At 42.9% G+C, this 26,865-nt stretch overlaps 3 protein-coding genes across 7 annotated transcripts; all 3 read right to left on the reverse strand.

The window, feature by feature from the left end:
• Nucleotides 1-564: 564 nt before the first annotated feature.
• On the reverse strand, nucleotides 565-7,288 carry atxn10 (ataxin 10). Its single transcript, XM_076151712.1, has 11 exons — nucleotides 7,132-7,288; nucleotides 6,360-6,551; nucleotides 5,988-6,073; nucleotides 5,792-5,888; nucleotides 5,536-5,700; nucleotides 5,296-5,376; nucleotides 4,983-5,139; nucleotides 4,629-4,746; nucleotides 3,978-4,162; nucleotides 2,613-2,676; nucleotides 565-1,978 (listed from the first exon to the last, which is right to left on the reverse strand). The coding sequence occupies exons 1-11, from the start codon at nucleotides 7,260-7,262 to the stop codon at nucleotides 1,794-1,796; spliced, it is 1,461 nt and encodes a 486-aa protein (XP_076007827.1). The 5' UTR covers nucleotides 7,263-7,288; the 3' UTR covers nucleotides 565-1,793.
• A 1,507-nt stretch (nucleotides 7,289-8,795) lies between these two features.
• On the reverse strand, nucleotides 8,796-16,707 carry LOC143001979 (fibulin-1-like). 3 transcript variants are annotated; one of them, XM_076151883.1, is made up of 17 exons: nucleotides 16,533-16,704; nucleotides 15,971-16,079; nucleotides 15,202-15,337; nucleotides 14,955-15,108; nucleotides 14,196-14,264; nucleotides 14,013-14,102; nucleotides 13,615-13,752; nucleotides 13,369-13,506; nucleotides 13,135-13,278; nucleotides 12,917-13,039; nucleotides 12,639-12,764; nucleotides 12,404-12,523; nucleotides 12,186-12,317; nucleotides 11,975-12,098; nucleotides 9,556-9,698; nucleotides 9,163-9,297; nucleotides 8,796-9,038 (listed from the first exon to the last, which is right to left on the reverse strand). In XM_076151883.1, the coding sequence occupies exons 1-17, from the start codon at nucleotides 16,585-16,587 to the stop codon at nucleotides 8,899-8,901; spliced, it is 2,076 nt and encodes a 691-aa protein (XP_076007998.1). In that variant the 5' UTR covers nucleotides 16,588-16,704; the 3' UTR covers nucleotides 8,796-8,898. The 3 variants fall into 3 exon arrangements, with proteins under 3 accessions (XP_076007998.1, XP_076008014.1, XP_076008006.1); XM_076151899.1 differs by lacking the exon at nucleotides 16,533-16,704 and adding an exon at nucleotides 15,455-15,633 and having other exon boundaries at nucleotides 15,971-16,046; XM_076151891.1 differs by lacking the exons at nucleotides 8,796-9,038; nucleotides 9,163-9,297; nucleotides 9,556-9,698 and adding an exon at nucleotides 10,726-11,675 and having other exon boundaries at nucleotides 16,533-16,707.
• A 574-nt stretch (nucleotides 16,708-17,281) lies between these two features.
• On the reverse strand, nucleotides 17,282-26,804 carry trim24 (tripartite motif containing 24). 3 transcript variants are annotated; one of them, XM_076151839.1, is made up of 19 exons: nucleotides 26,089-26,804; nucleotides 25,416-25,534; nucleotides 25,175-25,322; nucleotides 24,792-24,924; nucleotides 24,558-24,674; nucleotides 24,176-24,290; nucleotides 23,771-23,917; nucleotides 23,530-23,644; nucleotides 23,092-23,264; nucleotides 22,697-22,945; nucleotides 22,218-22,337; nucleotides 21,978-22,125; nucleotides 21,807-21,864; nucleotides 21,378-21,504; nucleotides 20,936-21,237; nucleotides 20,394-20,505; nucleotides 20,061-20,135; nucleotides 19,591-19,752; nucleotides 17,282-19,490 (listed from the first exon to the last, which is right to left on the reverse strand). In XM_076151839.1, the coding sequence occupies exons 1-19, from the start codon at nucleotides 26,342-26,344 to the stop codon at nucleotides 18,924-18,926; spliced, it is 3,243 nt and encodes a 1,080-aa protein (XP_076007954.1). In that variant the 5' UTR covers nucleotides 26,345-26,804; the 3' UTR covers nucleotides 17,282-18,923. The 3 variants fall into 3 exon arrangements, with proteins under 3 accessions (XP_076007954.1, XP_076007963.1, XP_076007945.1); XM_076151848.1 differs by having other exon boundaries at nucleotides 17,283-19,490; nucleotides 23,125-23,264; nucleotides 26,071-26,803; XM_076151830.1 differs by having other exon boundaries at nucleotides 17,283-19,490; nucleotides 26,071-26,803.
• Between the last annotated feature and the right edge of the window lie 61 nt (nucleotides 26,805-26,865).

Consider the following 26,865-nt stretch of genomic DNA (forward strand, 5'->3'; position numbering starts at 1 on the left):
GCCACCTCACTGAGTCGGGCTGACTCGCACAGCCTCTTTCCTGTGGGGCTGAAAAGCATTGCAGCCAGCCAGTCGAGCGCACGTAACTGCTGTTTTGTTAGCTGTCTGAAATCCTGGGGACCGGAATCGCATAAGCTCCCTTCACTATACCGGCGGATTGACGGGAGAGTCCAGCCGATTGTTTCAATACATTTTGTCATTAAAAATCAGAGGCAGAGCAAACAGGGTGGAGAGGGGTGTGGGCAGGCTCATAAAGCAGCGCTTTGTTGAGGTGTCAGGATCATTCAGCTTATACAGCAATGGGAGGAGAGGGGAGGGATGTCATTCTGCAAACTAATGCTTCTGGTCTGATGCACTCATCCATCGCACAGCTGCCGTCAATATGCAGTCATACATCCTCAACTGATCCATAATCACAATCATAAATCGACAGATATGGCCACACCTAAATAGAAAGTATTTATCAAAACCCTAGATGGAAGCATGAAATACTGTATAAATCAGTAAAAGTGGTCTGCGGTGCATGTTGCGAGTCTAAATCTGGATAATGTGTAATGCGGCATCTCAAAGTCATGTCAAGTTTATTTTTTATAGCTCGATATCATACACAATGTCTCAATGAGGTTTACATCAATTCCAACCCAGTGCAACTTCTAAGAATAAAAGAGAGAAAAAGCTAAGCATATAAGGAGGAAAACTGGAAATCTCCGTAAAGGTATTGCAGAGATAGATCCCTGCGTTACACAGCCGGGCAATAGCGGCAACGGGCCAAACAAGTCCACAAAGATGAAGTCATAGCAAACTCAGTCAGTGTGTAGTCCGGTGAGGAGGGTACCAGGATCAAATTGAATATCCCCAAGTAGATGTTAAGTTTTCTTCCAAGTGTTCCCTGTCCAATGTTGATTTGCTAATAGATTATGATGGGTATGATATTCATAACTGCACTATATAACCTTAATATCAGAATTGCAAAAGCAAGCAGGAATATGGTGACAAGTTCATATACTTCATACACAAGAGTTACAGTTCAGCGATAAATATCTTACAATTTGGGTTGTCTTTGATTTTTTTGTTAGAACATTTTCTGGGAAAAGTCTTCACACTTTTGGCAAAGCCAACAACGTTGAATTTGGTAGGGGGAGGGGTGTTTAGTTATGTCACATTTTGGTGTTCTGTCCCAGTTTCAGTGGTTAGTACAGAAGTCACAGTGAGCCTGGGATTAAAGCCCGGTCCCTGCTGTTAACAACAGTGTTTCTGAAGGACGAAAAGCCTGGACACTATGGTGCTCTTTGTCTTTGGATTAAACCACAAATCGTTGGCTTTGCCAGAAGGTATCAGCATGTGTTCAGTTCACTCGCAGCCTCTTCATTTCCCTGACTTAGGTCAAGACAAAACATTAGCTCCTGTCCTCCTGACCCCTGCTTTCATACCTGCAGGGTCCCAAGCCCCTTTTGTGTTTTAAGAATAACTTGCGCCCCTTCGGGGTATTAGTGTTAGCATAACTTAGGTAGAAAGGTCTATGGAACTCACTACTCTGGTGTAATAACGATCTAATTCATCTAACTCCAACAGTGACTGTCAATCATTCTGAAGAGGCACAAAACTTATGGTATCATCCTGAGATGAATCTTAGGCATTACCTGATATCATTAAGGCTTATAACCCAAGAAGAGTACATGTTCACACATGCATATCTATATGCATATGCATTTTTGACCTAAATAAATACTTAACATGTAAAACCTGCTTGGGGTTTTTGGACCTCCTTTCTCCTGACTGCTCATCTCTGGTGTTCAAGTGTTCTTCTTCACAGGTTTGAGCAGAATGCTCCCATCTCGTTTCTCCACCTCAAAGCCCAACTTCATGAGGGCAGAGTAGTCTGCAGAGCCCTGGCGCTCCAGTCCAGCCACAAGTTCCTGATTTGACTTGTTTTGTTCTAGAAGGTTCCTAATGGCAAATATGGCCCACTGGCTGATGACTAGAGACAATGCATTCGTTAAGGACAGATACATGACAAATGTAATTCAAGACAATGACACTCAAAAAATACACTGTTGCTCTTTCTGGTGTTGTTTTGATCAATCAGCATGGTCCAGCCCAGGATGTCAAAAGTGCATGGCTGTGGGACAGGTGAGCATTTAGTGGCCCAGTAAACAAGAACTTTCTATGTTCATAAATTTGTTCTGCTGACAGCTACATGATAACGACGCAAAGGAGAGGGACAGTAGGTCTGTGTATGAGGAGGAAGTCACGAGGAGAAATGCTTAGCTTGGGATAATGGCCTGCTGAAAGCAACCAGGCACCATGCCACAGTTTGGCCAGATAACACACATCGCAGGCCTGGTGGGATTGGAGAGTGGCTGCAGAAAACCGCCAGAGCTATGACTCGTAGAGCAGGGCATCTCTATAATTTTGCAGCTTTGCCATCTTTAGTTAACATGTCAAAGTCAAATCCACAACTGCCAACATATGGTACCTCAAGTCCAGAATGAAATCTAGCCAATAACACTAACAATGATGAAGAAAGACGAGGAAATATAAGAAATATGTATATGTACAGAAACGGAGGAGTTTGTTTTTACAGATCATGAACTGTTATTAAGAAAGGATACAAGGATTGTTGGCGTCTATGGAGAAGTTGTCCAATATGAGGGAGAGGCCTTCCAGTTCTCTCACCTGAGGAAACAAAGCTTGGTCAGATGCAGAATAATGGACACTATCCAGTTGTGCTTGGTTTTGCTGTAAAACTTCAAGAAAAAAGTTTAGGTTTAGTTTGTAATGCTTAGGATAGTTAAATTCATTTCTTAGGCAAACAAAAGTTAAATTACACTGTATGTCAACCCAGTGTATATTGCATTTAAAGCACCCATAACTCAGATGTTGACAGCTTTCCAAACAAAATATTTAACACTCACACTAGTTTTGATGACTTCTATGGTCAAAGACTAAAACATACAAGAAACACAGGCGGTTCGCTTGGGAAAACAGTGGGAAAGTGCAGTGCATTCACAAAAATAAGAAGCACATTTAAATGAGTAAAAAGAACTTAAGGGATTTCTTTGTGAGGTACAAAGTGTCGACACAAATGTATCAACATGGCATCAACCTGAGTGTCCCTGTCCCTCGCAGAGCCTCACTTGCACATACAGCAGTGTGGTTGTGGGTTTGTCTAAGACCATCACAACAGGGGGATCTGTTTTGTATCATGTGTCTAATTCTATACACTTAATTATTCTCAAGGCTTGCTGTTACCCTCCCGTCAGCTTTGTGGTTACCCTCCAAACATATTGCCGGGAGCACCAGAACAAGAGGAAGTGCTGACTTTCAGAAAATGGAAACGTCCTTTTAACTGTCAAAGAAACAAAGTCGCTGACTGGTAAAGGAGCCCTCAATTATGCATTTTCCACTTTCAATATTATTGTCTGAAGTTGCTTACATTATGTCCAAACCTATAAAGAGATGAATAACAAGGCACTGGAACCTGACTTCAGCCCCATACACAAACTGTCCCAAAGGTGAAAAGAACGACATTTGGTTTACTGGAAGAGAGCGCAGTGGAAATGGATATGGGGTGATTTCTGACCACTGACAGGCCACAGATCAGCATCCATAAATATTATAAAGGGGCCAAATGAGGGTGGTCATCCCACAAGTATTCCACCAATCTGCTTCTATTAAGTGGAACCGAGACTATGATGTGCCACTGAAACATGCCGTTAAAGGCCAGCTTCTTCCCGCTCCCCTTTATTATCTATCTGTGCTTTATGTTAACAGTGAGAGATGCTGACAGATGACGATGACGAGAAAATGATATAATCGCTAGCGAGTGAAGGAGGAAATGTTTAACATTTTAAGAAAAACCCAACATATTGTATTGAAAGAGCTCACAATGACTTCTTCAAGAAATGTCCACTAAGAATCGTCGTGAGAGGAGTTGACAGTGACTATAACCTAGCAACAATAAAGAGGTCCAAAACCTTGTTCTGGTTGTCCGTGTTGCTGTGGCAGAGGTTCCCTATCAGCCGGATGAGGTGGGCCTTGAAGCTGATGACAGGAGAGCAAGAGGAAGAGTCTTCAATGTCGCAGAAGGAGGAGAAGTTCTCAGCAGCACTGAAAACATTCTTGCTGGCCTTCCCTATGGCGTGCACCTGACTCAGGAGCTCTGCAGAGGAAATGCAAGGAAAAATGAAAAAATGTTGATAGATACATAGTAGATAAATAGTTATAATTACTCACACACACACACACACACACACACACACACACACTTCACAGTTTCTCATGTGTGCACAGTATGTTGCTGATGACACAATAAGCAGATCAGCTCGAAATCACACCCACAAAGTCAAACAAAGATATCAATACTTCTTCAATAAGAATTGCAGAATATTTCGCATTTCAGTTTTGCCACAGAATAGACATAAAGCTTCCTGTAGCCACTACTTAACTAATGTTAGGGAGGTTTGTGTGCAGTAATCTGTGTGTTTACTGTGGGGATATGATGGAGGTTTTGGATCTTCAGCCGTATTTTGAGGGATTTCTACAAATCAAATATTTATCATACAAAGGCCAAATCTGGATCATAGGCTCCAGGTTTGCCCCGGATCTGAGGGTTTGTTTGTATTTACCAATAGTGGTCTCAAGGAGGTCAGGATGGTTCTGTAAGAACATGAACTGCCTGTGGTCTGAGGTCATCTCACACAGCACATCCAGCAGACTGATCACTGTCAGCGCCTCCTGCAGGACCTATAGAGGATTGCAACAAACAGGTGCCAGGTTATATGTTTTTAAAATTTCTGTCCCAAAATACAGTGACAGTCGAGTTTTCATGATTCAGTCCAATGACAGATATCTTAACTCTTGATGAAATGACAACACTGGAATTTGAGTTTCACTGAGCTCCCATTGTACACCTCCTTCTGTGTGTTTGAGACTGATGGGAGCTACTCAGAGGTTACTTCTCAGAGGGTTACTAGCAGTACCTCATTACTGGAAGCTGAGCCGGTGGCCAGCGTCAGCACAGCTCCGCAACCTTTCTGGAAGCAAGAGGCCAGGAAACGAGCCACACTGGGAGGTATGCCACACTCCTCTGGATCCTCCTCTTTTAACTGGGCTTGTAGCAGCTCCAGCAGAGTAACCCTGAACAAACACACACACCAAAACTACACATCTACTCTACACACCTTGATTTGTAAACCACTTTTTGACTTTTCATTCACAACATTTAACTAACAAGGTCACATTGTCATTAATTACTAAAGCCTGCGGATGTGTCACTACAAAAACATGAAATACCTGTCAAGGTGAGACATCACAGAGTACATCCTCTCCACCAGAGCTGAGGACTTCAGGAAGTGCTGGGTTGCAATGAGAACCCTGTCGATTAACAAATACCAAAGAAACTTCATGAATCAGTTCCACTCATACAAATTAAGTTAAACCATGGAGTAGCGGATGATCTATGCAGCTGTGTAACATCTACACATACAACAGATATCTATCTTACAGCGACACGCGACACAGACACACACTTACGTCCAGTCCAGGTCTGGATGGGTCCTGCAGAGCTCCATCACCCTGAGTGCCAGCTGAATGTTGTCCGGCTCAGCAACTTCTTCCACCTTGGCTTCATCCAGACAGGTTTGTAGCACCATGGCTGTGTAGCCCACCGCCTTCTCATCCTCAACACTGAGCAGCTGCCTGTTCACATTCACATTGTGATGCTCAAAAGAGAGATGTCATGTTCACTCAGCCAACAGCTACACACAGATACACTGTGTGCAAAACTTACAGGAGAAGATTCGGAAAGGTGAGCTGCCAAATGTCGTCTTTACAGGCCTGGTTTCCTACTGACAGGTTTCCAAGGAACTGGATCCCACAACAAAGAGCTGCACCGTGTGAATAATTCAAAAAATGGTTCATATTGTATTACACAACACCTAACCAGAGTATTTCATTATGGATTATGGAGGTAATTGAAGACTTACGTTCAAATATGCCATTCCTGCCCTCAAACTTCATGGTGTGAAGCAAGCTCAAGATTTTAACAGACAACTCAATAAAACCAAGCTCACTAGAAGAAAGGGAGAATTGAATTTAGGTTCTCTTTTTCTTGCACCATTCCATGACTGGGGCTGTAAACCATCACCTGAATATCTTCCATATACAGCAATAAAAAGTGACAAACAAGTATCGACACAAGTCAGGGAATGTCTTAGTTTCTACAGTGCACACAAATGAAGTGAAATTAAACTTAAGTGTGTAACATTCTTCAGCATGGCAGTAAAATAAACCGTGATTAGTCAAATAAATCCCCAGTCCATTGTACAGTAGCTGACCACCTCCTCCTCCACCTTTACCTGAGCAGCCCCTGGTTGCGTGTGTTCTGGACGCAGGAGTTCCTCTGGGCCCTGAAGCACTCTGCAGTCATCTGGAGCTTCACCGAGACATTCTGCACGTCCTGATTCTCTGTGTTGGCTGCCTCCAGCTCTTCACACAGCAGGGACAAGAGCTTCAGGAGACTGGAAAACACCTCCTCCTCCACTCCATCTCTGAAAGCACAACACCAGCTTACTAAATGGGGTTTGGTGGTCTCAGCGTATGAAGGGAAAGTGAAGAAAATTATGAGAAGAACGAATGAACAATAATTCTGCATATGTCCTCAGGAAAACAAAAAGAATACAATGTCATTTAACTTAAATAAACGTAAATAGAACATGTTCCATGCTCTAGCAGTAGCAGGGTGGAGTGTTTGCTCAACCACATCCTGCAGTAACGTTCACTACATGACTGACACTGGAGTACTGCACTATACTGTATATCTGTACATATATAGGCTCAAGGGTGGATTTCTGCGACTTTATGGCCGTATTCTTAAATTTTACAATGTATGTCCTGTTACCAAGAAACCCCGCAGTCCTCAGCTATCAACATTTAATACATTTACTATCACAAAAGTAGATAATTTTACAGCAAAGTCACGCTAATCGTTAGCGTTGTCGAGTTAGCATTACGCATTGTTTCGTACGTAACGGTATGTCTATGACAGCTAGGTATAAAGCTAGGGTGTTAGCCGGTAAGCTAACACTCTGAGTTCACGGAGACAACAGCAACAAAGATGGTTTTACACACCTGTACACTTGGTCTCGTAACGCTCCTGTGAATGTCTTTAGAGTCTGTAAATGGTCGGCACAAAGGTTTTCGTTCAGAATGCCAGTGAGAGACGTAGAAATGTCCATGTTGCTATCGGTTGTAGCTGCCATGTCAGTCGGACTCTGGGGTGCGTACGGGCGGGACTTCCGGTTAGATACACGCAGGTCATTGGTGTGAATAAGTTAGAGGGCGGAGTCGGAACACGTGCTGCTTTGTTTTCAAGCTGGTATTCAGTTTATCGGCATAAATAAGTATAATCGATTTAACCAACAAATAGATGTGCCTGAAGTTTTTGAGAGTCTTGAAAATACGTTATAATCTTTAAAGAGGTAAATGTAAATGTGTGCATATGTTTTGTACACTGTACCTGAGTACACCTTTATATTGTCTATCAGTAAGTATGTACAGTATCTACATACTGACATTACATCTAACATTAACATCTGAAAATGCCTCATAAGTAAACGTTTTACTTAAACACTGCAGTCTTGTACATATGTGTCATTAGACATTTCCCTTTTTTTATTTACTGCTTTATTTTAACAATTCTGTCTTTATTCAGTATTTTGAACAATTTTTTTGATGATCGATGGTCAGCATTTCACAGCAGGTGATACTGATTTGACAAACTGTGACAAGAAACTTTTAACACTGCATCCTATGGACTGTACAGCAATTATTCCGTTGTTAGTCATTTATCCCTTCTGGTATTTGAATATTGATTTTTTTTAATAGATTCGTGTTGTGTTTTTATTTGATTGAAATAAAGCTTAAAAAACGCTTTGGGGATGCAGGAATTATCAAGTGGGTAGTTATTCTAACAGCATTTCAGTTCATGAGGCCCACAATACTTATAGTATGTCTTCTCATCTTAACTCATCTACACCTTGTGTGCACATTGTACAATTTTACATTCATGCCTCAGATAGAAGTTATGTTTTGCCCCTGATACTATGAATCCTGAAAGCCACATCTTCTTCCACTTAAAAAAACATGCACATATGAAATCCATTAATCTAAAGCAAACATCTGAGGATCAATTGATCTTCATGACAATTGTTGCAGCTGCAACAGCAAAACCACAGGAAAGGCCTTTGGGATTTTCATGTAAAGTGGAGTATTTCAGATCACAGGATTTTTCCCCCATGGTTGTCCCCTGTGTTGTCATTGGCCAGGCAGAGCACAGCAGCGGTGCAAGGCGGATCAGTGTGGAAGAAAATGATTATGGATGGTAAGAAATATCTGCCTCAAAAAATTCCGCAGCTTTAAGATGAGGTATCTGAAAGTACGAAACAGTATGATTCCCATTATTCATTCTTTCAGTGGAATGACTGGAAATACCTTAAAAAAATCTGGAAGTGGTATTGTACAATGGGGAATCTGCAGTGTCAGGTTACAGTAAAGGAAAGGCCACTCCATCAGATTTTGGTTATTCTGCAAACCTCAGTTATGACAATTAGAAGATGAGTGGTTTAGTCTGCAATTCCGGTCTCCTACTGTATCTCCTCTCAAAAGAAGAGATCAGCCAAACATCTAACAGTGGTTCTGGATTCTTTAATTGCAGATGGCTGGAATAAAAAATGATCAAAGTTTTTGAAAAGAAGTCCACAGATCAACTGTTTTATTAACAAATACTCAGTAAGATAAATGGGGCATACCTAAGGTGCTCCAGAGACATAGAGCCATACCTAAACAGATTTTGCATTTATTGCTGATTTGGTGTTTTCATACATATCTTAGCTCAGCTCAGTACAAGAACTCAGAGATGAAGATTCTGACGACGACAATGTTGGAATGGGAACGGGCCCCTGACTTGAAGTAGTTCATAGCAACCTCCAGTACAATTTCCTTGGGGCCAGTGATTGGTTTCACCTGCCGGACAACACCTAAGGGATGTCACAGATTGAGATTAGTTAAGGGTTGAACAAAGGCTGGCGTAACATATGCAGGTTACAGTCCACTTACAAACTTAGCACACCTCATGCAAAGGCTCATAAATGTTACTCTTACCCATAATCAAGTTTTGATTGTAGCGCTTCACTACATCAAACGAGAACTGATGGTCTGCAGTCAGGATTTTAAATTCAACATCAGGGGCACCAGGGATTCGATAAGCCGAGACGAGTGTACGGAGGAAAACTAGTTCTGTTGGAAGAATTAGTTTTAAATGTTATTAGTCTGATTGTCTTATAGAGGCAATGCACAAATTGTTTTTGATTCTTTAAACTTGATACTGGTGAGACTTGATAAGCCAAAAAGTCCTTTACATGTAACAATAGTGAGCACTACTGTCATCACATCACAAACATCATTTTGGTGCACAAATAAAAACAAAATGGTGACAGAATTGTGTTTTATATGTATATATATATTTTTTTTATACATATTTCCGCACTGTATTACCTTCTGGTTTACTGAACTCGTTGAAAGTTGGCAGAGAGAGGGCAGTGTAGGTGATGAGGTGGACCTGGTCGCCAGCGCAGTTGTTGTCGTTGTGTTGACAGGCCTTTATACAACGCAAGCTGAAAGTGCCGTTGTTTTTGGGTCTGAGGAGGGCAGACGGAAAAGAGCAATTTATCATAGAATCCAAGGAAAGAGGCAGGCACAAGAATTAGCAGATCTAAAACCTAAAACCTACACGCATCACACAAAACTGCACAGTACCGTGGTGAACCATGAGTCTTGGCAGCACCTGAATAGCCCCATAGACCTTCATGGTCAACCAAAGGACGGGTGCTTTAAAAAGAGGCCAAACCATGGATTCAGGACTCTGATGGTTTACCAATGGGAATAGAGTAAAGCTTTCACCAAAAAAGGGAATAGAGGGAATAGAGCCATGCAATTAGCAACAAACAGGTGAGTCCAAGTTGTCTGAAGCCAAAGCCGCAGCGGATGATTGTGTAATATTCCAAGCCAGTGAAACGCCATCAAGGGGAAAAAGGATGGAATACAATTCAGTGTTAATGAATGTGATCTAAAGAGATAAGCAGAGATATGAGCCATGATATGAACAAATATCAGAATTGGGAGGAAACACTAAGGAACATTAATCATTTAGACATTTCCAAAACAAGATTTGCAAGCCTGTCACTTACAATTATTCACTGTTATGACATATACTGAATAGCATTTGAGCGACTCATATCCAATCCCTGGATTTCTATAAGCACATATTGTATGAACAAAAAGCTATTAAGGAGGACCAACTTCCATTTATCCAGCTGACCAACGCAGCCACTGGCCTTTTGGTATCATTTACAGCAAATCAAATGACAACCACCCAATACCAACACTAAAATCACCATCCATCATATGAGCTGTAACGCTGCTCCACCACTAATTGAGACCCCAGGCTGGCAGGACCCCCAGATGCCCACAAAAAAGTGCTATTCTTATTTTCCTTGCTGTCCGCTGATCCTATGGCGAGTCTGTTTGGAGCAGGTCAATGGAAAAAGTGGTTTCGGCGTAATTAATGACCACAGCAGAAGGAGCGTAAGAGTGATTGCCAGTGTGTGTGTTGATATTAAAGAGTGAAAAGTCATTTGTATCTGTCTCTTTTTATTTCCAAACACAGAAAGTACACACAGAGAGAAGCTGCCAGAGAGACGTGAGGTAAAGTGAGCTGCCATCAATGCACAGTACTATGCGTCAACAACCATGGTAACAGTGATGTTGTGATTTTTAACAGCTAAAGAGCACCACCTAGTGGTACAAGAATGGTACCCAAACTAATTGCTAATATATTCTGCTACATCATTTCATGAAATAAATAACAGAAACGACCATAAATGTAATATACAGTAAAGCACCATACGTAATGCTTCAGTCCATACAAACACAATTCGGTTGTCGGAAGTTAAACTTTAAACTCGTCATTGGTTGACCTAATTTAGATTTTTTTTTAAAGATGTATTTAGTATGTTATAGCATCAATAATGAGCTGTTGTTTCATTTTAATAGCAGGATACCAAGATAAAAAACAAACAAACCCATAGGAATAAAATGTAAAAAAGTACAAATAAAAAAATGGATGACTATCAAACCTACAGTATGTACTACATGAGTAGTGACTATACTACATATAAAACAATAGGGCTACAGTCCAAACGTCTATAAAATGACACTCAAGCTTCTAATATGGGAATATTGCTGATGGGCGGTTGGGCAGCTCATGTGTAACAAACACAGCAATCTTGGCCATGTACAGATGTGTTGTCCCATATCGAATCAACCTCATTTCCACAGTTAGAAAGAAGTCCCGGGGCTCAGAAAAGGTACGGCGCAGTGAGATCACGCCTCCATAGGTCTGCCGCTGCACAAGGAAGAATCCCTCCCCATCTCCGGAAACGATGTCGAGCAGTATTTGGTCCCCTGGCACAGAATTGGAGGGTCCCATTCGGAAAATATCAGCGGGGACGGGCGTGTTGGTAGGGAAGGTGATGTTGTAGAAAGAGATTCTCAAAGGCAGCGAGAAACATGACGCAGGATCCCGTGTGAACTCGCAAGTTACGCGGTCGCAACGGCTGAAAGGGAAAAATGAAATGAATGGCTCATTGGAGGGTGCAACGGGCGATATGTGTCGGTAGACGTAAAAGGCTACATGATGAAGAAGAGGTGGAGGGAGGAACGAAAAGATAAAAGCAGGAGTGTTTGAGTAAAAAGCTGAAACTGCGGGGGGCCCACAACCAAACTAACCACACTGCATGCGTAAAATGAGTTAGAATGAAGTCTAAAATCTAGGCCACAGAGAGGGCACGACACATCATGCATGGCTGAGGATAATCAGCCCATTCATTTCTAGTGCTGGTCACTCAGGTCTCACCCCTGTGCTGTTTGGCGGAAGTTTAATGGACACTCCGTGGACAGACAGCGGAATCCTCCCTGGACATTGAAGCACCTCTCAGTGATGGAGCAGCTGTGGCTTCCCGCTGCACACTCATCAATGTCTGAACAAATGAGGGAGAGCAAAGGTTAGTAAATAATTTGTTGTCCTGAAGATTTCCATCTGGACCAGCGTGTTAAATTCTCCTGACCTTGGCATGTGCGTCCGTTAAGGGCGAGCGTGTAGCCCACAGATGGGCAGGTACAGAGGAAACTTCCTGGAGCGTTGAGGCAGCGATAGGAGCACATGTTACCTCCAATGGGCAGTGTGCATTCATCAATATCTGATGAGTAGAGGAGATGCTTTCTTAAACTTATGTTACAAAGATCATCCCCGACCAAGCCAAAGCACCATGAGGTACAATATCACCTTCACACGTAATCCCATCAATGTCACTCAGCTGGTAACCACGGCGACAGTAGCACTGGTAGGAGCCGAAGACATTGGAGCACTCCTGGCTGCAAGGTTTGGCGTCACACTCGTTCACATCTGTGAGCAGGTGGAACAGATATGGCATGATGATTCTAGAGTGGTTACAATCAGCAAAAATGACTGATGAAAGAACAGGTCTATGACACAGCACTGAATGAAAGAAAGGTTTCACCATCACAGCCTCTGCCATCATAGGCCAGTCTGAAGCCGTTGGAGCAGCTGCACAAGTAGGACCCTTGTGTGTTGTCACACTTGTGGGCACAGAGTTTTACGGGGTTATGCCTGCATTCATTGATATCTGTGGAACACAATTGATGGAATAGGAAATGAATAAATAGGGAATAATAACTATTTCAAGAGCCAGCTAGTAGTCAGTAAGTTTTCGCAATAGCCGATAGGTTGCTCTGTGTAGAAGCATGATAACAAGCATTTTTGGGTAATTTACTGTACCGTCACACAGCTTGGTGATGCTGTTGAAAATGAAGCCAGGTTTGCACTGGCAGCGGTATGTGCCAACAAGGTTAACACACCCGTGACCCACACAGACATCGCCTGTACGGCACTCGTCCACATCTTCAGAATGTGAAGTGAGATGCACAAAATCAGAAACAGAAAGCAGGGTGTCTTAAATTTGAAATGAGGGTAGTTTGTTAAATAATGGGACCTACCTTCACAACGTGTGCCATTTTCAGTAAGATGATACCCCCGTCCACAGGTAACCGTGTTCCTGCGACAGGTGTAAGAGCCCAGAGTGTTTCTGCACGTCTGGCCAGTCAGGCAGGGGCTATTGTGGGTCAGACACTCATTAATATCTGATGGAGAAAATACACATAATGAGGATAAACCTTCAACAAATCAATCGTGGGAGGATTTTAGCTGTGTGTGTGTGACATCAATCTCACCGATACAGCTGCCAGCAGCATCCTGAATGTACCCATCTGGGCACTTCTCCTTTGGGTGGCAGCGGAACGAACCTACCGTGTTGGTGCACACAAAGGTTGGTCCACAGTTATGGGTATCCAGGATACACTCATCAATATCTGGAATAGACAGGGAGAAGGAATATTCTTTGATGTTTCTGCTTTTTCTATTTAATTTGCTTCATTGTCGATGAAGCACAACCATGTCCAGTGCTGCAGACTTGTCACCTTGGCAATTGTTGTCGTCGGTGAGTTCATAGCCGGTGCCACAGCTAATTTCCCTCTGACAGCGAAAGGAGCCTTCTGTGTTAATACAACCCTGGCCGGTGACGCAGTTGTGACTGCTTGTCAGACACTCGTTAATATCTAAGGAGAGAAACTTTTGTTCAAAAACCGATGGCCATCAGTCTATTCCACTGCAAAGACAAGGATGCAGATATTTTTGAAGTATTTCTGTGCATTTAGCGTTTGAATGTGTCATTGACAAGGTATGGTAGCGTTAAAGGTTTGTGCACCCTTTGGAATTATTATCTGACACACACCACATAACACCCTAACCACTGTCAATGCTTTTACAAAACATTATTTAAATCATTCATAGTCTAGGCATCATTTCTATCACTTACCTTCACAATTAATTCCATCCCCTTTGAGTTGATATCCGTCGTAGCAGGCACAGGTACCACTGCCTACACACAGCTGTGAGCAGTTGGATACTGCCACCAAAAGATGGAATTAGACACACATTAAACACAGTGAATGATCCAAATGACAGACAACAGGATGGAGGACAAAGCCACCAGCCAAACCTGCACAGATGCTCCTTTCCTCTGCAGGCTTTTCTGTGGCAATGACGGGAGGCTTTTCAGTCATGGGAGCTGCAGAAATAAGGCAGCACGAACACAACATTTTTACAGTGTAAACAAACACATTTCCTAAACTGAAGTCAGAGATCATGACATGGCATTGTAAGATTTCACAATCCGTTCAAATATTCTTATCATTGTGGCCTTTGGTCTACACAAGCAACACATTGATTTGCTTTCTAAACAAATGACTCACTCCGACTCAAAATGTTGGGTTTTCGCGGCACTGAGGTTCCCAAATGTTTGTGTTTTTCACCCGAAGCTAGAATATTCTTGCCAGCAAGGCGACAAAAGATGCAAGCCACAACAAGTCACCAGCTGGCACAAGTAGCCATTTGGCAAGGTGTTTAGAATTTAGCATAGTGAATCCTCCTGTGACCTAGTCTGTCTGGCAGCAATCAGTAACACAGCTGCCATATCAAGGGCATTTAAGGAAGCCATTTGGGAAACAGTGTGACAATGCCTGCTTTGATTTGATTAAGTCACTTTAGTGGTTTATCAGGTTTCCAAGCCCAAACACTTCAAGATATATAGGAGATAAATGTGAATATCTGACTTTTGCTCCCAGCAGTAAGAAAATCATATCTTTGCTTCACAAACAGCCAATGGCCATCCTGTCATGATGGATCTAACCAAGACACACAAGCTTGAGATCACTTTGTCAACCTCTGAAAGCTTAATGGGGTTATTTGGGTCTTTTACCTGTAGTGGGAGATTTTGCTTCCTCTGTAGAGTTTTTGTCACAGCAGATCTGAGCCGAGTGTTCACACTGTTTCCCCAGGAACAGACCCTTGAGCTCACAGCTCAAACCATGGCTTGTTGCCATCAGACCCAGCACACAGCAGTCACAACACATCTAAGGAGACAAAGAAAGTGACGGTGAGCTACAAAGAGAGAAGGAAAGAGTAAGTAGACATAAAAGAATTTCAACATCAAGGGGAAGGAACACCTTGGACATTTGGGTTTCCCAGAGTTCTCCCTGGAAGAAGGGAGTCTCACAGGCCCCTTGATCTCGGGCCATGTTGATGCCGCTGACACACAGTTTGTCTGGAATTAGAGCTGTGCAGCACTCCTCCTGGGCAATTCTGGGTGGTTCAGAGGAACACAAACTTAAATTTAGCATGAAACCTCTTTGCTCTACAGTGTTGAATAAGAAGCAAAGAAGAAATGTTGGCAACTATGGCACATGGACATGCACTGACCTCCATTTGTTAACCAGGTGTTCTTCTGTCTCATCAATCACAACCACTATGTTCTTACAGTCAAACGGGGCCCTTTAGTGTTAAAATGCTCCGAGGGGCCACTTAGCTCCTGTAGTTATTATGACGCAATCCTGCCTTGTAGCAAGAGGATTTCAGGCTTGCAGCCCCAGGGATGTTTCCTGCCGTTAAGGAGACCATCAGTACTTGGCAGACACTTAAGACCCCCTCTTTTGAAAGCAGGAAAATTCCACACTTTCTCTAACAGTTGATTCCATGGTGTGATGTGTGGATTCAAATCAGAGCTCTATTTCAACAGATATTCAAAATAATATTTAGTTGTTAGATCTGATTTGAAGCTGCATTTTACACCTGCCAATATGGATCAAAGCTATCATAAACTTCCTTTGTCTCCTGGGTCCCCCTGCAATGAGTCCATGTTGGACCCCAGGCATTACTTTGGGAACCTCCAGAGAATTAGGTGCTAAAGGAAACCAGGTGTTGCTGAGTGTAGCTCACCTGCAGATGTGAGAGGAGGAGATGAGGGGGAGGATTGTACAGTCTTGTCCTGCCAGGGCCCGATCCCTTCCATCCTGACAGCACTGTGGTAAAGAAGGTCCCTGCAGCTCTAGTGTTGGGATGTTGAAATGAGGATTAGACACACACACACCAACACACACAAGCTGTAGTAGTAAAATGGTAATATTGTGGGGAAAAGGTCAAAGCTGTAAGTGTAATAAGACAGAATAAATGAATACAGATATTGGTTATCATTGAATTTAAATCATAACGCGACCTCAGAACAAACCAACACATCTAAATATGACAGATTTCTAATGTCTTGACTCTCTATAGAAATGTTTGCATGCCACTAGTGGGCACTCCAAGTTCCAAAAGTGGACCTCGTACCACAAGTTGAGAACCGCTGTAAGTAAAAATAAAAAATAAAAAAGGTAATTCTATGAATATTTTTAGTTACAAACGTTAACTTTGGTGAAACCCAGAGACAACCAAATTAAATAAATAAATCGTGCATATATTATAGAAATAGTCCTCGCTGATATTACAAAATTGTTGTTACCTTCGCCGTGAAGAACTCCGTATAAAGACAACAAAATGATTGTCCACGTTTCCATTTGACAGAGTTTCTCCCCCCAAAGATGGTATAAATCCTGACTTTAAAGATGGATTTGTTGAGGTGGTCGGCAGTAGCGTGTGATCGCTTATGCGGATGGTGTGTGTGTGTGTGTGTGTGTGTGTGTTTGTGTGTCTGTCTACCCGGGACGCCCCGTCACAGAGGCAGCGGGGGCGGGGCGGAGTGAAAGTTTCATTCAAAGCGGCTCAGAGGAGACACAGATTGGGCTTTTGAAGCGTGAGTGTCGGTGGAGGCGGAGAGAAGAGTACTTCACCCTAAACCTAAAGTGTCCAAATAAAATAAAATGGATACAACTAAAACTTAAGTAGTCGGACACAAACACAAGCAAAAACACAAGATGAAATAAAGCCTAACAAGGTCAATTCTAGCCCATATCAATCCTACCAACATAAACAAAGCACAATGTTCTGCAAAAGAGATTTCAGGAAAAACTAATTTCAAAAAGATCAAAACCTGAGCATGTTTAGGAATTATTCCTTCATCTAAAGAGAGTCATCATCACAAATATTTCTATTTCTAACTTCTCAGTTCAGTTCAGTTCTCCTACAGCCACAAAAGCCGTCATCAAAAGCTGAATAGTGCTTGAAGATCAAATCAATAAACATCTTTCTTTTAACACAAAACTGATGAAATTGGTGAAACTATGGTACAGATTCAGCCATACTTGGGGGTTCACTGAACAAATGCCTCCTTTATTAAAAAGTTCAAATGCATGATGGGAAACTTAATAAAACAAGAAGGCATGAGCCCAATCATACTGTCATCAGAGGCTCTTGTTGAGAAACTAAGAATCACTGCTCTGACTTATCTATTACAGATAACAGTAGTGACATAATATTGGAAGATACACTGTATGTTCCTCTGATAAAATAAAACAAGGCTGCAGCGATAAATCTCTTTCTGCGATTTTAGGAAGGAAAGCAACAACGGTAACACAAAAGTCGCCAGAGCATGATACTGATGACGTATTTTTTTGTTCTCAGCCTCAAAGATACAACAGAGCAGCACCATTATCAAAATATCAGAGATATAGATTAAAATCAATGCAGAACTCTATACAGAAACTACAATATGTACAATGGCTCCATTTGTGGTTTACATGGTGTTGTAATTAATACAACGCCATCAATTCATCCATTGTCAATACCTGCTTCGTCATTGCAAGGTCAAATACATCACTAATAGAATAAAAATAATACAATTGCAACAGTTTATGCACAAAACTGCTAATACAAATGAGTTCAATTCTATAAACACAAAAGAAAGAAGGCATAATTTATGATATTGCTTACTTACATGCATAAGCCAATCAGACTCATTGTCTTATTTTAAAAGCAGCTTTGTCACGTACAAGTCAATCGACGAGTAAGATAATGGATGATAACTTACATGTCATGTAATCCACAAAGAATAGAACTCATGGGCTTTTCAGTGTCATCACAGAAAATAATCTTTTACGGTACAAATGTAATCTGTGCTTCAAGAACACAAGGAGCTTTAATGTTAACTGTCCACGCCCTTTAATGTTCATCTTCCAGTCCCTACGGCCTTTTGCTATTCCCGCGATCTCTGGCTTTTATGCAAATTCAACAAAATGTTCTGCAATGCTGCATAATTCACCGCATAATTTGCAAAGATGATCAAAATTTTGTGCAGAGAAAAGCAGAGAAACCCATTGGTGGTTTGTCCGCAGCTGCTCCTTGAAGCCCGTTCAGCTCAAGTGCCCCACAGCACCTACATAACCTGACGCCATTCAAATCTGACTAACGTGGAAGGGGTGATGTGTATTGCAACATAAACAGAAGTGAAGAAATGATCAGGGAAATAAGTTTCATTTCACTTCATTTTAAAGTTGGTCACATAACAAAAATGTGTCCTTAATGAATCGGAGACATGTTAAAGGCAATGGGGTTTGGAAATAACAGACGTTAACGTTTAGTTCCTCTTCCTTTCTTTATTTTCACATCACATACGGGGCGAGAGTAGTGGAGAGCAGCTGGGTGGAAAGGGTGCGTGCCTGCCTCCGTTCTTACTTAAAGCAACAGCGGTGCTATTTAAACTAAGAATTGTGCAAAATCGGCTGCAAATTTCAGGAAATTGACACAAATTGATCACTGAAATCAAAAAACTTACTGTGAATCCTACAGCATGACTGCACTAAATTCTATTAAGTATAGCAGAGTTCGTCCTATTGCAAATCATAGAGCAATAAAAAGTGATTGCAGCAAATACGGTAGGTCCCTTTTGGGGCCACTTCTGAGGAAGACTGAAATCACCATACTTCTCTGTAGTTTCTGTGATCTGTGTGTTATCCATCTATCCCTCCTTCTCTTTGGATGTATCTGCAGATGTCGATTCCAGGGTTTCAGGAGGATCTGCAGGATTGTCTGAAGGGAGCTGAGGGTGCTCCTCTTTTGGGGAGCTGTGCTTTGCTGTCTTTTCATTTTCGCTCTCAGCGGTCGGACAGCTTCCCCCTTCCTCTTTCCCAGGAGTCATGTCCTCGGACTTTACCTCTTCTAAGAGAGGAACGCCCCCCTCCACAGCTCCTTCCTTTTTGTCCGTGCCCTCTTCAGAAGTAAGCTCATCTTTCTGTGTTTTTGACTTGTCGTCCTCTATTGAAGGAGTCCCTTCCTCTAGAGGTGCCAGGTCCTCTTCTACAGGGGGGATTCCTTTCCCTGCAGGACTTGCTGGTGTGTCTTCCTCAATCGGAGCCATACCGCCCTCCATCATTTCTCCCTCTTCCTCATCTATCTCATCCTCCAAAGGAGGAATCATCCGTTCTTCCCTCCCTCCAGGGAAGATCTTGTCTGGGTAAATGACCTTTAACTGCTCCTCAAAGTAGTCTTCCAAGTACAAGCCTGCACTCCCCACCTCTGAGGTTGCCTGGTAAAACACAGAGACGTTTCCGTGAACAGAATTAAATATGTTATCCTGTGTTACTTCACTGGTATTCAGATATATACGTTTACAAAGCAACACTTACCTTGTAGTACTTTGCACAATTAGAGAATATGAGCCTGATGTCGGCCACGTAGCCCTCAGGGTGGACGTAACGTTCATTCTCCTTCGACTTTGACCCCAGCTTCCTCTTCACTATTGACAAATCCATTGGAGTCTTGATCAGCTCTTTGTACCTCTTTGTTTCCTTAATGAGACATTTTGGTAAAGGTCAGACTGTGATACGTTTCTGGTTATGATATATTCATAATAACATGCATGGCAAAACAAGAATGAAAAGAACGACTTAAATGTAAAAATTTTGGTAACTAGGTAACTTTTTTGTACTTTCAGGAGTAGGTTTAAAGAATGTCACTACAATTGAAATCACATCTATCCACATCTCTTGGTTTTACTTTCTGTATTTTACATGGTTTTCACTTCTCAGAAACACAGAACTTACTACTTCATACTTTTGTAAACAAGGAGCAGTAGACGTGCATTCAGTTTCCTTACCGATGGAGATGCAGCCTGCTGGAAGTCGGTGCTGAAGTCATTACAGAAGAGGCGGAGCAGCAGCCTCTCGCACCTCTGCATGTTCAAACCACGTACAAGGAGACAATTAGATCTGTTACATACAATCCATACTGTTACATAGAAGTTGTATTGTCTGCGCAAAGTCAACAAAAATCCATGTAAATCTGTGATATATAGTTGTATGATTGTAGCTCTTCGTGTAAACAAGATAAAAAGTTCTAGGAACAACTAATGAAAGAGCAAGCCAAAGACATGATTTATCACAGGGTGGCGAAAGATTTGCGGTTGAGGTTGGCCTTTAATTAACTGTACCCTTCTGTCGATGGCTGGGATGGTCTCCGAGTCTGAGTGATCCTCGCTGTCACAGTCGTACTTCATCTCGGGCGAGGCGAGATCCCGGCAGAACGAACAGAACCACTCGCCGCTGGGGAGAGACAGTAGACATTCAAGTTGTTAGGAAAGCTAAAAGCTGAAAGCCTCTAATCTTTCTGAAACGCTGTCCCACAAATATGCGAGAGAAGACGTAAAGGTTCAGTCATCTGTATTACTAAGTGTTCAATTCAACACATACTCCTGAGACTTATAGAGAACATGTGTAAGACCAATCAATAAGGGCAAAAGATCAGAGATGTTACATTAACAACCAAAATGTACTGCACATGCCACCAGCCTTCAGACTTTCAGAATTAGGAGAGAAAGGTTCAAGAAAGGAAGAGTGACATCAAGTGGTTGCTTTGGTACTTGCTGGCACTTGAGTCACCTAAAACTGAACCTGACTTAGGTGTCTTTGAACTATGAGAAGAAACATAAACTCAGACTGTTCATGTACATGAGACCCGAGATTGGTCTCTCACCTGGGGGAATCGTTCAGGGTGGGGATGTGGCAGGACAGGTGGAAAACTTTTGGACATTTGTCACAACAGAGCAGCTCGCCTCCGTTCTGACAGACGGCGCACCAGTCCTCGTTGGGATCTTCCTCTGGCTCTGTCCTCTTCTCAGATTGCGGCAGCGCTGGAGGCTCAGGTTGCTGCTCCTGGCTGGGGTTCGGGTCTGAACTAGGGGTGGGATCTTGCGGGGGTGCCCTCTGCTGCTGCCGTGGATTGGATTGCCCTCCGGTGCTGCTGTCCGGCAAACTGGACCCCCCGCTGGACTGCACCTGTGTGGGGAGAGAAAGGGCAACAGGCACAGTATGAGGGAGGACATCCAGACTGTGGAAAGTTGAGCTATTAAAATAAATATGTTTTGTTAATTCATGCTCATATACCCTTGACCTGACTGAAACTCACGTTAACTTACAAAATGCACTTCATCCTCGTCCTCTGGCTCATCCTTGATAACGATGACGGGGCCGGGTGACGACCTTCTTCGTCGTTTAGCCACGGGTGCAGATGGCGGCTCAGCAGTCTGCTTCCAGGAAGACGTCCTTAAACACACAGCAAAGATATCATTGGTTTATTTATAATAACTGCAAAAAGACACAATTTGCATGCTACTGAATCACTACTACTGAGGTTTATAGCTGAGATGATGCTACGGCAGGTCCTATTCAACAGCTACTATGATTTGGCAAAGCGAATGAAACATAAAATAAACATGTAAATGAAATGAAAAGCCCCGTTTGCAAATGCTGGACCCCCGAACAGTGTTTCTGGCAAGTTTGGAGGCGATTGACACAGTCATGCCCCACCCTTTCAGACAAATCAGTACAATATCTGTACTTCTTACCCTGTGCTTCTCTCTGATGAGGATGGTTTGGCCATTGGGGAATTCTGCCTTCCTTGTACTTGAGTGAGGAAAGAAGAGAGGACATGCTATTTAAAGGTTTGTCTTTGTAAAGCTTATTTTAAGATTTGTTTTAATGCAGGATGGGCTCTTTAGAGCGGCAGGGATGCAGACCTGTTACGTGACTGAGCGAGCTTGTTTTGTCTGCAGCTCCTGAAGCTACACTCGGAGCAAAGCTGGGTTTGGGGACAGAGATGGTGATGGAGGGCACAGATCCACTCGCCTCACTCCTCTTTAAGAAGGAGGAATCCGTTAGGCCCCTCTGAGAGAGAAAACAAGATAGCATTACAGCCCGATTTCTCAGATCATGCTCTTGTGATACGAGACATCCTTCCGTCCTTCTCTGTCACTTACATGATGCGACGTTTGTGTCGCTGCTCCTGTGGTGAGAGGTTGTGGGTAACGTGATGGGCCCTGAAACAGATCCACGGGTTTAGGAGGGAAGGTGGAGCTATGGATCAGTTCTCTTAGAGACTAGATGTACAAAAAACACAATGAAAGAATAGTTCAGCGTTAACAAAAAATTGAACATTTCAATCATTCATTCAAGTCGGGCACTTCCATTTCTAACAAGGTGAGGACATTTTCAGCAAATTCCCTCTTGCTAAAATATTCTCATCAATAAAATTCTTGATTCAAGACACCTCTCATGACACAGTACATGATGGTGTGACCTAATCACTCCTGTTGATGACTTTTTTTGTGTTTATCGTTCTGGCGATTTGTCTCTTTGACAAGCGTCGTCTAAAACAAAGCCTTCCATATGAACCTTCCAACATTTGAGACCTAAAAGTCATCTCTAACATAGCGTTGCACGAGCTGTACCCACTTACCTGTGTAGATGAGAATCCGGTATTGTGAATCATGGAAGAGGTCGGGCTTCTGGGGTTTGGGATGGAACTCCCATACCTGCGGCCCGACTGTACCAAGTTGGGTGGGGGGGCCTGGGAGGGGGAAGACCCTCCATGGATAGGCCTAGTTGGTGGTGGGGGCCCGGGAGGCCCAGGGAGCCTGACATTTTGGTACCAGGACCAGTGGTTAGGAGGGGGCTGTCTGTTGGGCTGTTGAGCAAGCTTGTCCACCTTAGACGGAAGAACGTGACATAAGGGTCAAGCTGTTGTGTTTAAGATCTATTTCAGTTAAATCTGTTTCAAGAATAGCTGCACTTCAAAACACAGAGGAAATCTTAGTTCTTATGCGATGGAATCTCAAGACAAATTAAACTTACCAAAGCTACCGACTGCGCTGAAAATCCTTTTACCTGCATCTGAAGCTGAGCCAGTGTGCTCTGTCTCTGCTGAGCTGAGGCGGAGAGACTCCCAGTGGGTGCCTCTCCCCTGGGACCTGGCTGGTGGTTTGCGAGGGGCGGTCGGCTCGCGCCCCTCTCTACTACCAGAGAACCTGGAGTCGACAAACAAAACAAACTGAGAATTCTACTCCAGTCTTTTGGCAGTTTCAAAACATACACAACGAGTACAACTACATCTTTCCTCGCTGTGTTTACATCAACAAACGCGGCCAACTGTGTCTACTGAAGCGACCAATGAAGTTGGAAGTGTAACAAATACTGAATGAACTTTGGTTACTTAATGGTGTAGGTGCTCTCATCATGTACTCAAACTGTGGACTGAAGATTGTGAATTGCGGGGATGTCCGTCAGTCTTACCAAGGTCTACATTTGTAGCCCAGAAACCTGAGCGACACTGGAAGCGAACAGTGCTCTGCGGTACAATGGAGGGATTGCAGCTCGCCCTCATCAGGTAGTGGATTTGGAAAAGGATCTAAGAGTTAAAAGTTGCATTGAGTTTATAATAGTGCTGATGGGCTAAAATACGACAGAATCAACCCCTCACAACAAACTACACCCTGAAGCCATGCAAACTACTGCATGGTGTTTGGCCATTCACCGATCTCTTGCAGTACAGGAGGGCTGTGCCACTGTGGCTTGCAGTGGCCCATTTGGTGAAGCGGATGACGTGGTCGAGGTGCCGACTCAGAGAGTTCACGTCCTCCTGCTGCTTCTTCAATCCCACCTCATGATCCCTGGTCAGCGCCTGGGAAAAAAACACACAATCTGCATTAGAAAAGCATCATCCCCATGCTTTCAGATGCTTCATCCCCCAAAATGATGTTGATAATAGCTCCATTACTGAACTGGAGGCTTGGTAGGATCAAATCTATGGTTTCATATAAACAAATGACTGGCAAGAATGTTGAATACTTATTTTTAAAAGATGCAAAATGACTAATATTCCTCCTGGCACATGTCAACGGAGCCTTTTTGTCGTATGAGGGAGGCAACCGAAACTTACTTCGAGCTGGTTAACCAGAATCTTTCCTTTCCTGTTGATCTCCATGATCAGGTTGCAGATGGACTTCTTGATTTCATTTGTTACCGACTTCCGATTTTCATCAACTTGCTGGAGTCTGTGAGGATGGAGGACAGAAATAGGATAATTATTCTAATCTAAATCCTACTCGCCGCTGATCCACTTTCAGTAACAACATGAAAATGAAATTGAATTTAAACAAATCTATTTAAATCCATCACGGACAAACCTTTCATTGAATTTGATCCAAGTACAAATTTGATCATACACAAATTCTTTTAGAGGTTAAATTAGAGATTAGAGGTTAGATAGACACTCTCATGAACTGCCACTTGCACTGTAGAGGAGACGAGGATGACTTTACCCCGTGCTGATACAGCTGGACACTTCCTCAATGGCCTTTCGCTTTTCCTGCAACTGCTGTGTCATGTTCTCCAGATACTGTTTGTGATTCCTGTAGGCATCCTCCAAAAACTGATAGCTGCAAATACGGGATAGATCCAAAATGTGTGGCTGAATGAATGACACCTTACTATCAAAACTGTGGATGTCTGTCTGAAACTGTAATTAAAAAATCAGGTGGAAGAACTCTGCCTACTTGTGGTCTTTGTGTTTCAGCAGCTGACAGTCTCGACAGGTGAGTCGGTCGCAGGTCTCGCAGAACAGCTTCAGGGGCTCTTGCTTGTGGATGTCACAAAACACCGGCTTCTGCGTAGACATGCCCACTGATTCTGAAAAATTAAGAGGGGCAGAATTACTTTATATAGAGACATGGGATAACTATGGCGAAAGGGAATCAAGGCAGTGTTTTATGACTACTAAGACAAATGTTTGGGACTCGTGATGAAGCAGTATGGACTAGTGGAAACTGTGATCTGTCTTTTTCTACGTCTAACTCCCCGAAAATGAAAAATGTTTTCCGGTTGGCTTGATTTGTCCGTTTCACCATCTAGTTCCCTGCCCAGGATGACACGGGGTTACCTGGTGACATTTCCTCCTTCTGACGTATGGTGTGATCCCTGGTGAACTTCACCCGCTGATGCGCCTCGATGCACGTCACACACAGAAATTCCACACACTCCACGCAGTAGCCTGTCGCCTCTGTGTTGTCATCACAACTCATGCACACCTATAGGTGATGAAGATGAAGAATAAATGAAGGCAAGACAGACAAACATTGAGAATCGCCACATTATTTCTTATTAGGTAGAAGAAACCCGACCTGGCTGGTTTTTTCCACTGTGCTGCTCGGGACCTCAGCAGAATCCTTCACAAAGAAATTATCCAAAACGTCCATCTCCCAGCATTCCTGTCTACATACTGGGCATCGGATGGCACCCACTAAACAAGATGGAATAGTCCAGGTGTCAGCTTACAAGCACTTTGTGTGACTTTAGTTGATATTGAAGCACAATGAGGACATGCAGCCAGAAGTAAAGATATACAGGATATGTACAAAAATACCAGAACAGGAACTCCTGCACAACAATGCAATGTAATACAACTAAGTGTTATACCGCAGCTGACACTATACAGGTTTGCTTAATACAAATTGTTGTTAAGTTTTTAGGCATTTCTTATGAGCTAAAATTACACAAGTTATCTTACCATAATTGACTCAAAGCTTTCGTCAAAAGGTCATGACTTTCCGCCCTGATTTAATTATCAATTTAGTTCAACTGTAAAAGTAATTTAGCATTCTGGGTTCATCACAATGTATACACCAAAAGTGAATCTCAATCTACTTCCCTCGTATTTCATTAAATGGCCATTATCCAGGTCATGATCTGGTGATGACAGACCACACACTGATATCTGAGTCAGATCTTTGTCAGGGAGCTCAGGGCGTCCAGGTTAGTAAAGGAGATCATCCTCACATGGTTTGTTGCTGTCACCTTGACCTTGTGACTCGCGTCTGGGATCCGCGCCCCTGAACGGTGGGGGCAGACATCTCTTGCAGAAGGAGTGCAGGCACGGTAACAGCTTGGGCTCCCGGTTGTGGAAGCTCAACTTGCAGATGGGACATGTGTCCATCAGCCCGAAGGTGCCTTGTTGCTTCAGTCGCTCCTCCTCTGCTGGTAAACTTTCCGCTTCGTTTTCCACGATAATGACGATGTCGTCATTGTCCACATTTTCAGCAGTTTCTTCCATTTTCCCCCTGCAGCTGCCCGATGAGGCAATCGATTATGATGTTATGTTGCGTTTAGGAACAAAGGCTAGCCTGTCAATTTCCGCTCTCCGCAAGCCATTTCGGGGATGCAAACGCTAATATTGTGCACAACGACATTAAGTGTAACTTGTGTATTTATCTGAAGGGCCGTTTTATTAAACAATTTTATAACAATTTTGCTTAAATACATCTCTTTCCGTCGTAACATTAGAAGCTAAATTAGCAACGTAGCCTACTTTAATGTGCACATATGCTACATCGCTAAATTACAAATTCTCTGATTAGCGGCTTCTCCTTTTTAAAACAGACACAAGCCGAAATCGCACGATAGCTTATGAATTAAATTTTCACAACATGTGGTGTATTTTAGCAGCTCTAAAGATGTGGGAAAAGCGACCATCTGTGCGTTCTTTCTCAAAACACACATTATTTACCCAGACGCCACTGCGATCATTTAAAGCTACAGTGACCGATTGAGGCCAAACTACATTGAGCGCAAACC

The sequence above is a fragment of the Genypterus blacodes genome, unplaced genomic scaffold (genome assembly GCF_046128005.1).
Source record: "Genypterus blacodes isolate CSIRO-AG114 ecotype Tasmania unplaced genomic scaffold, CSIRO-AGI_Gbla_v1 ptg000007l_1, whole genome shotgun sequence".
Classification (NCBI taxonomy): Eukaryota; Metazoa; Chordata; class Actinopteri; order Ophidiiformes; family Ophidiidae; genus Genypterus; species Genypterus blacodes.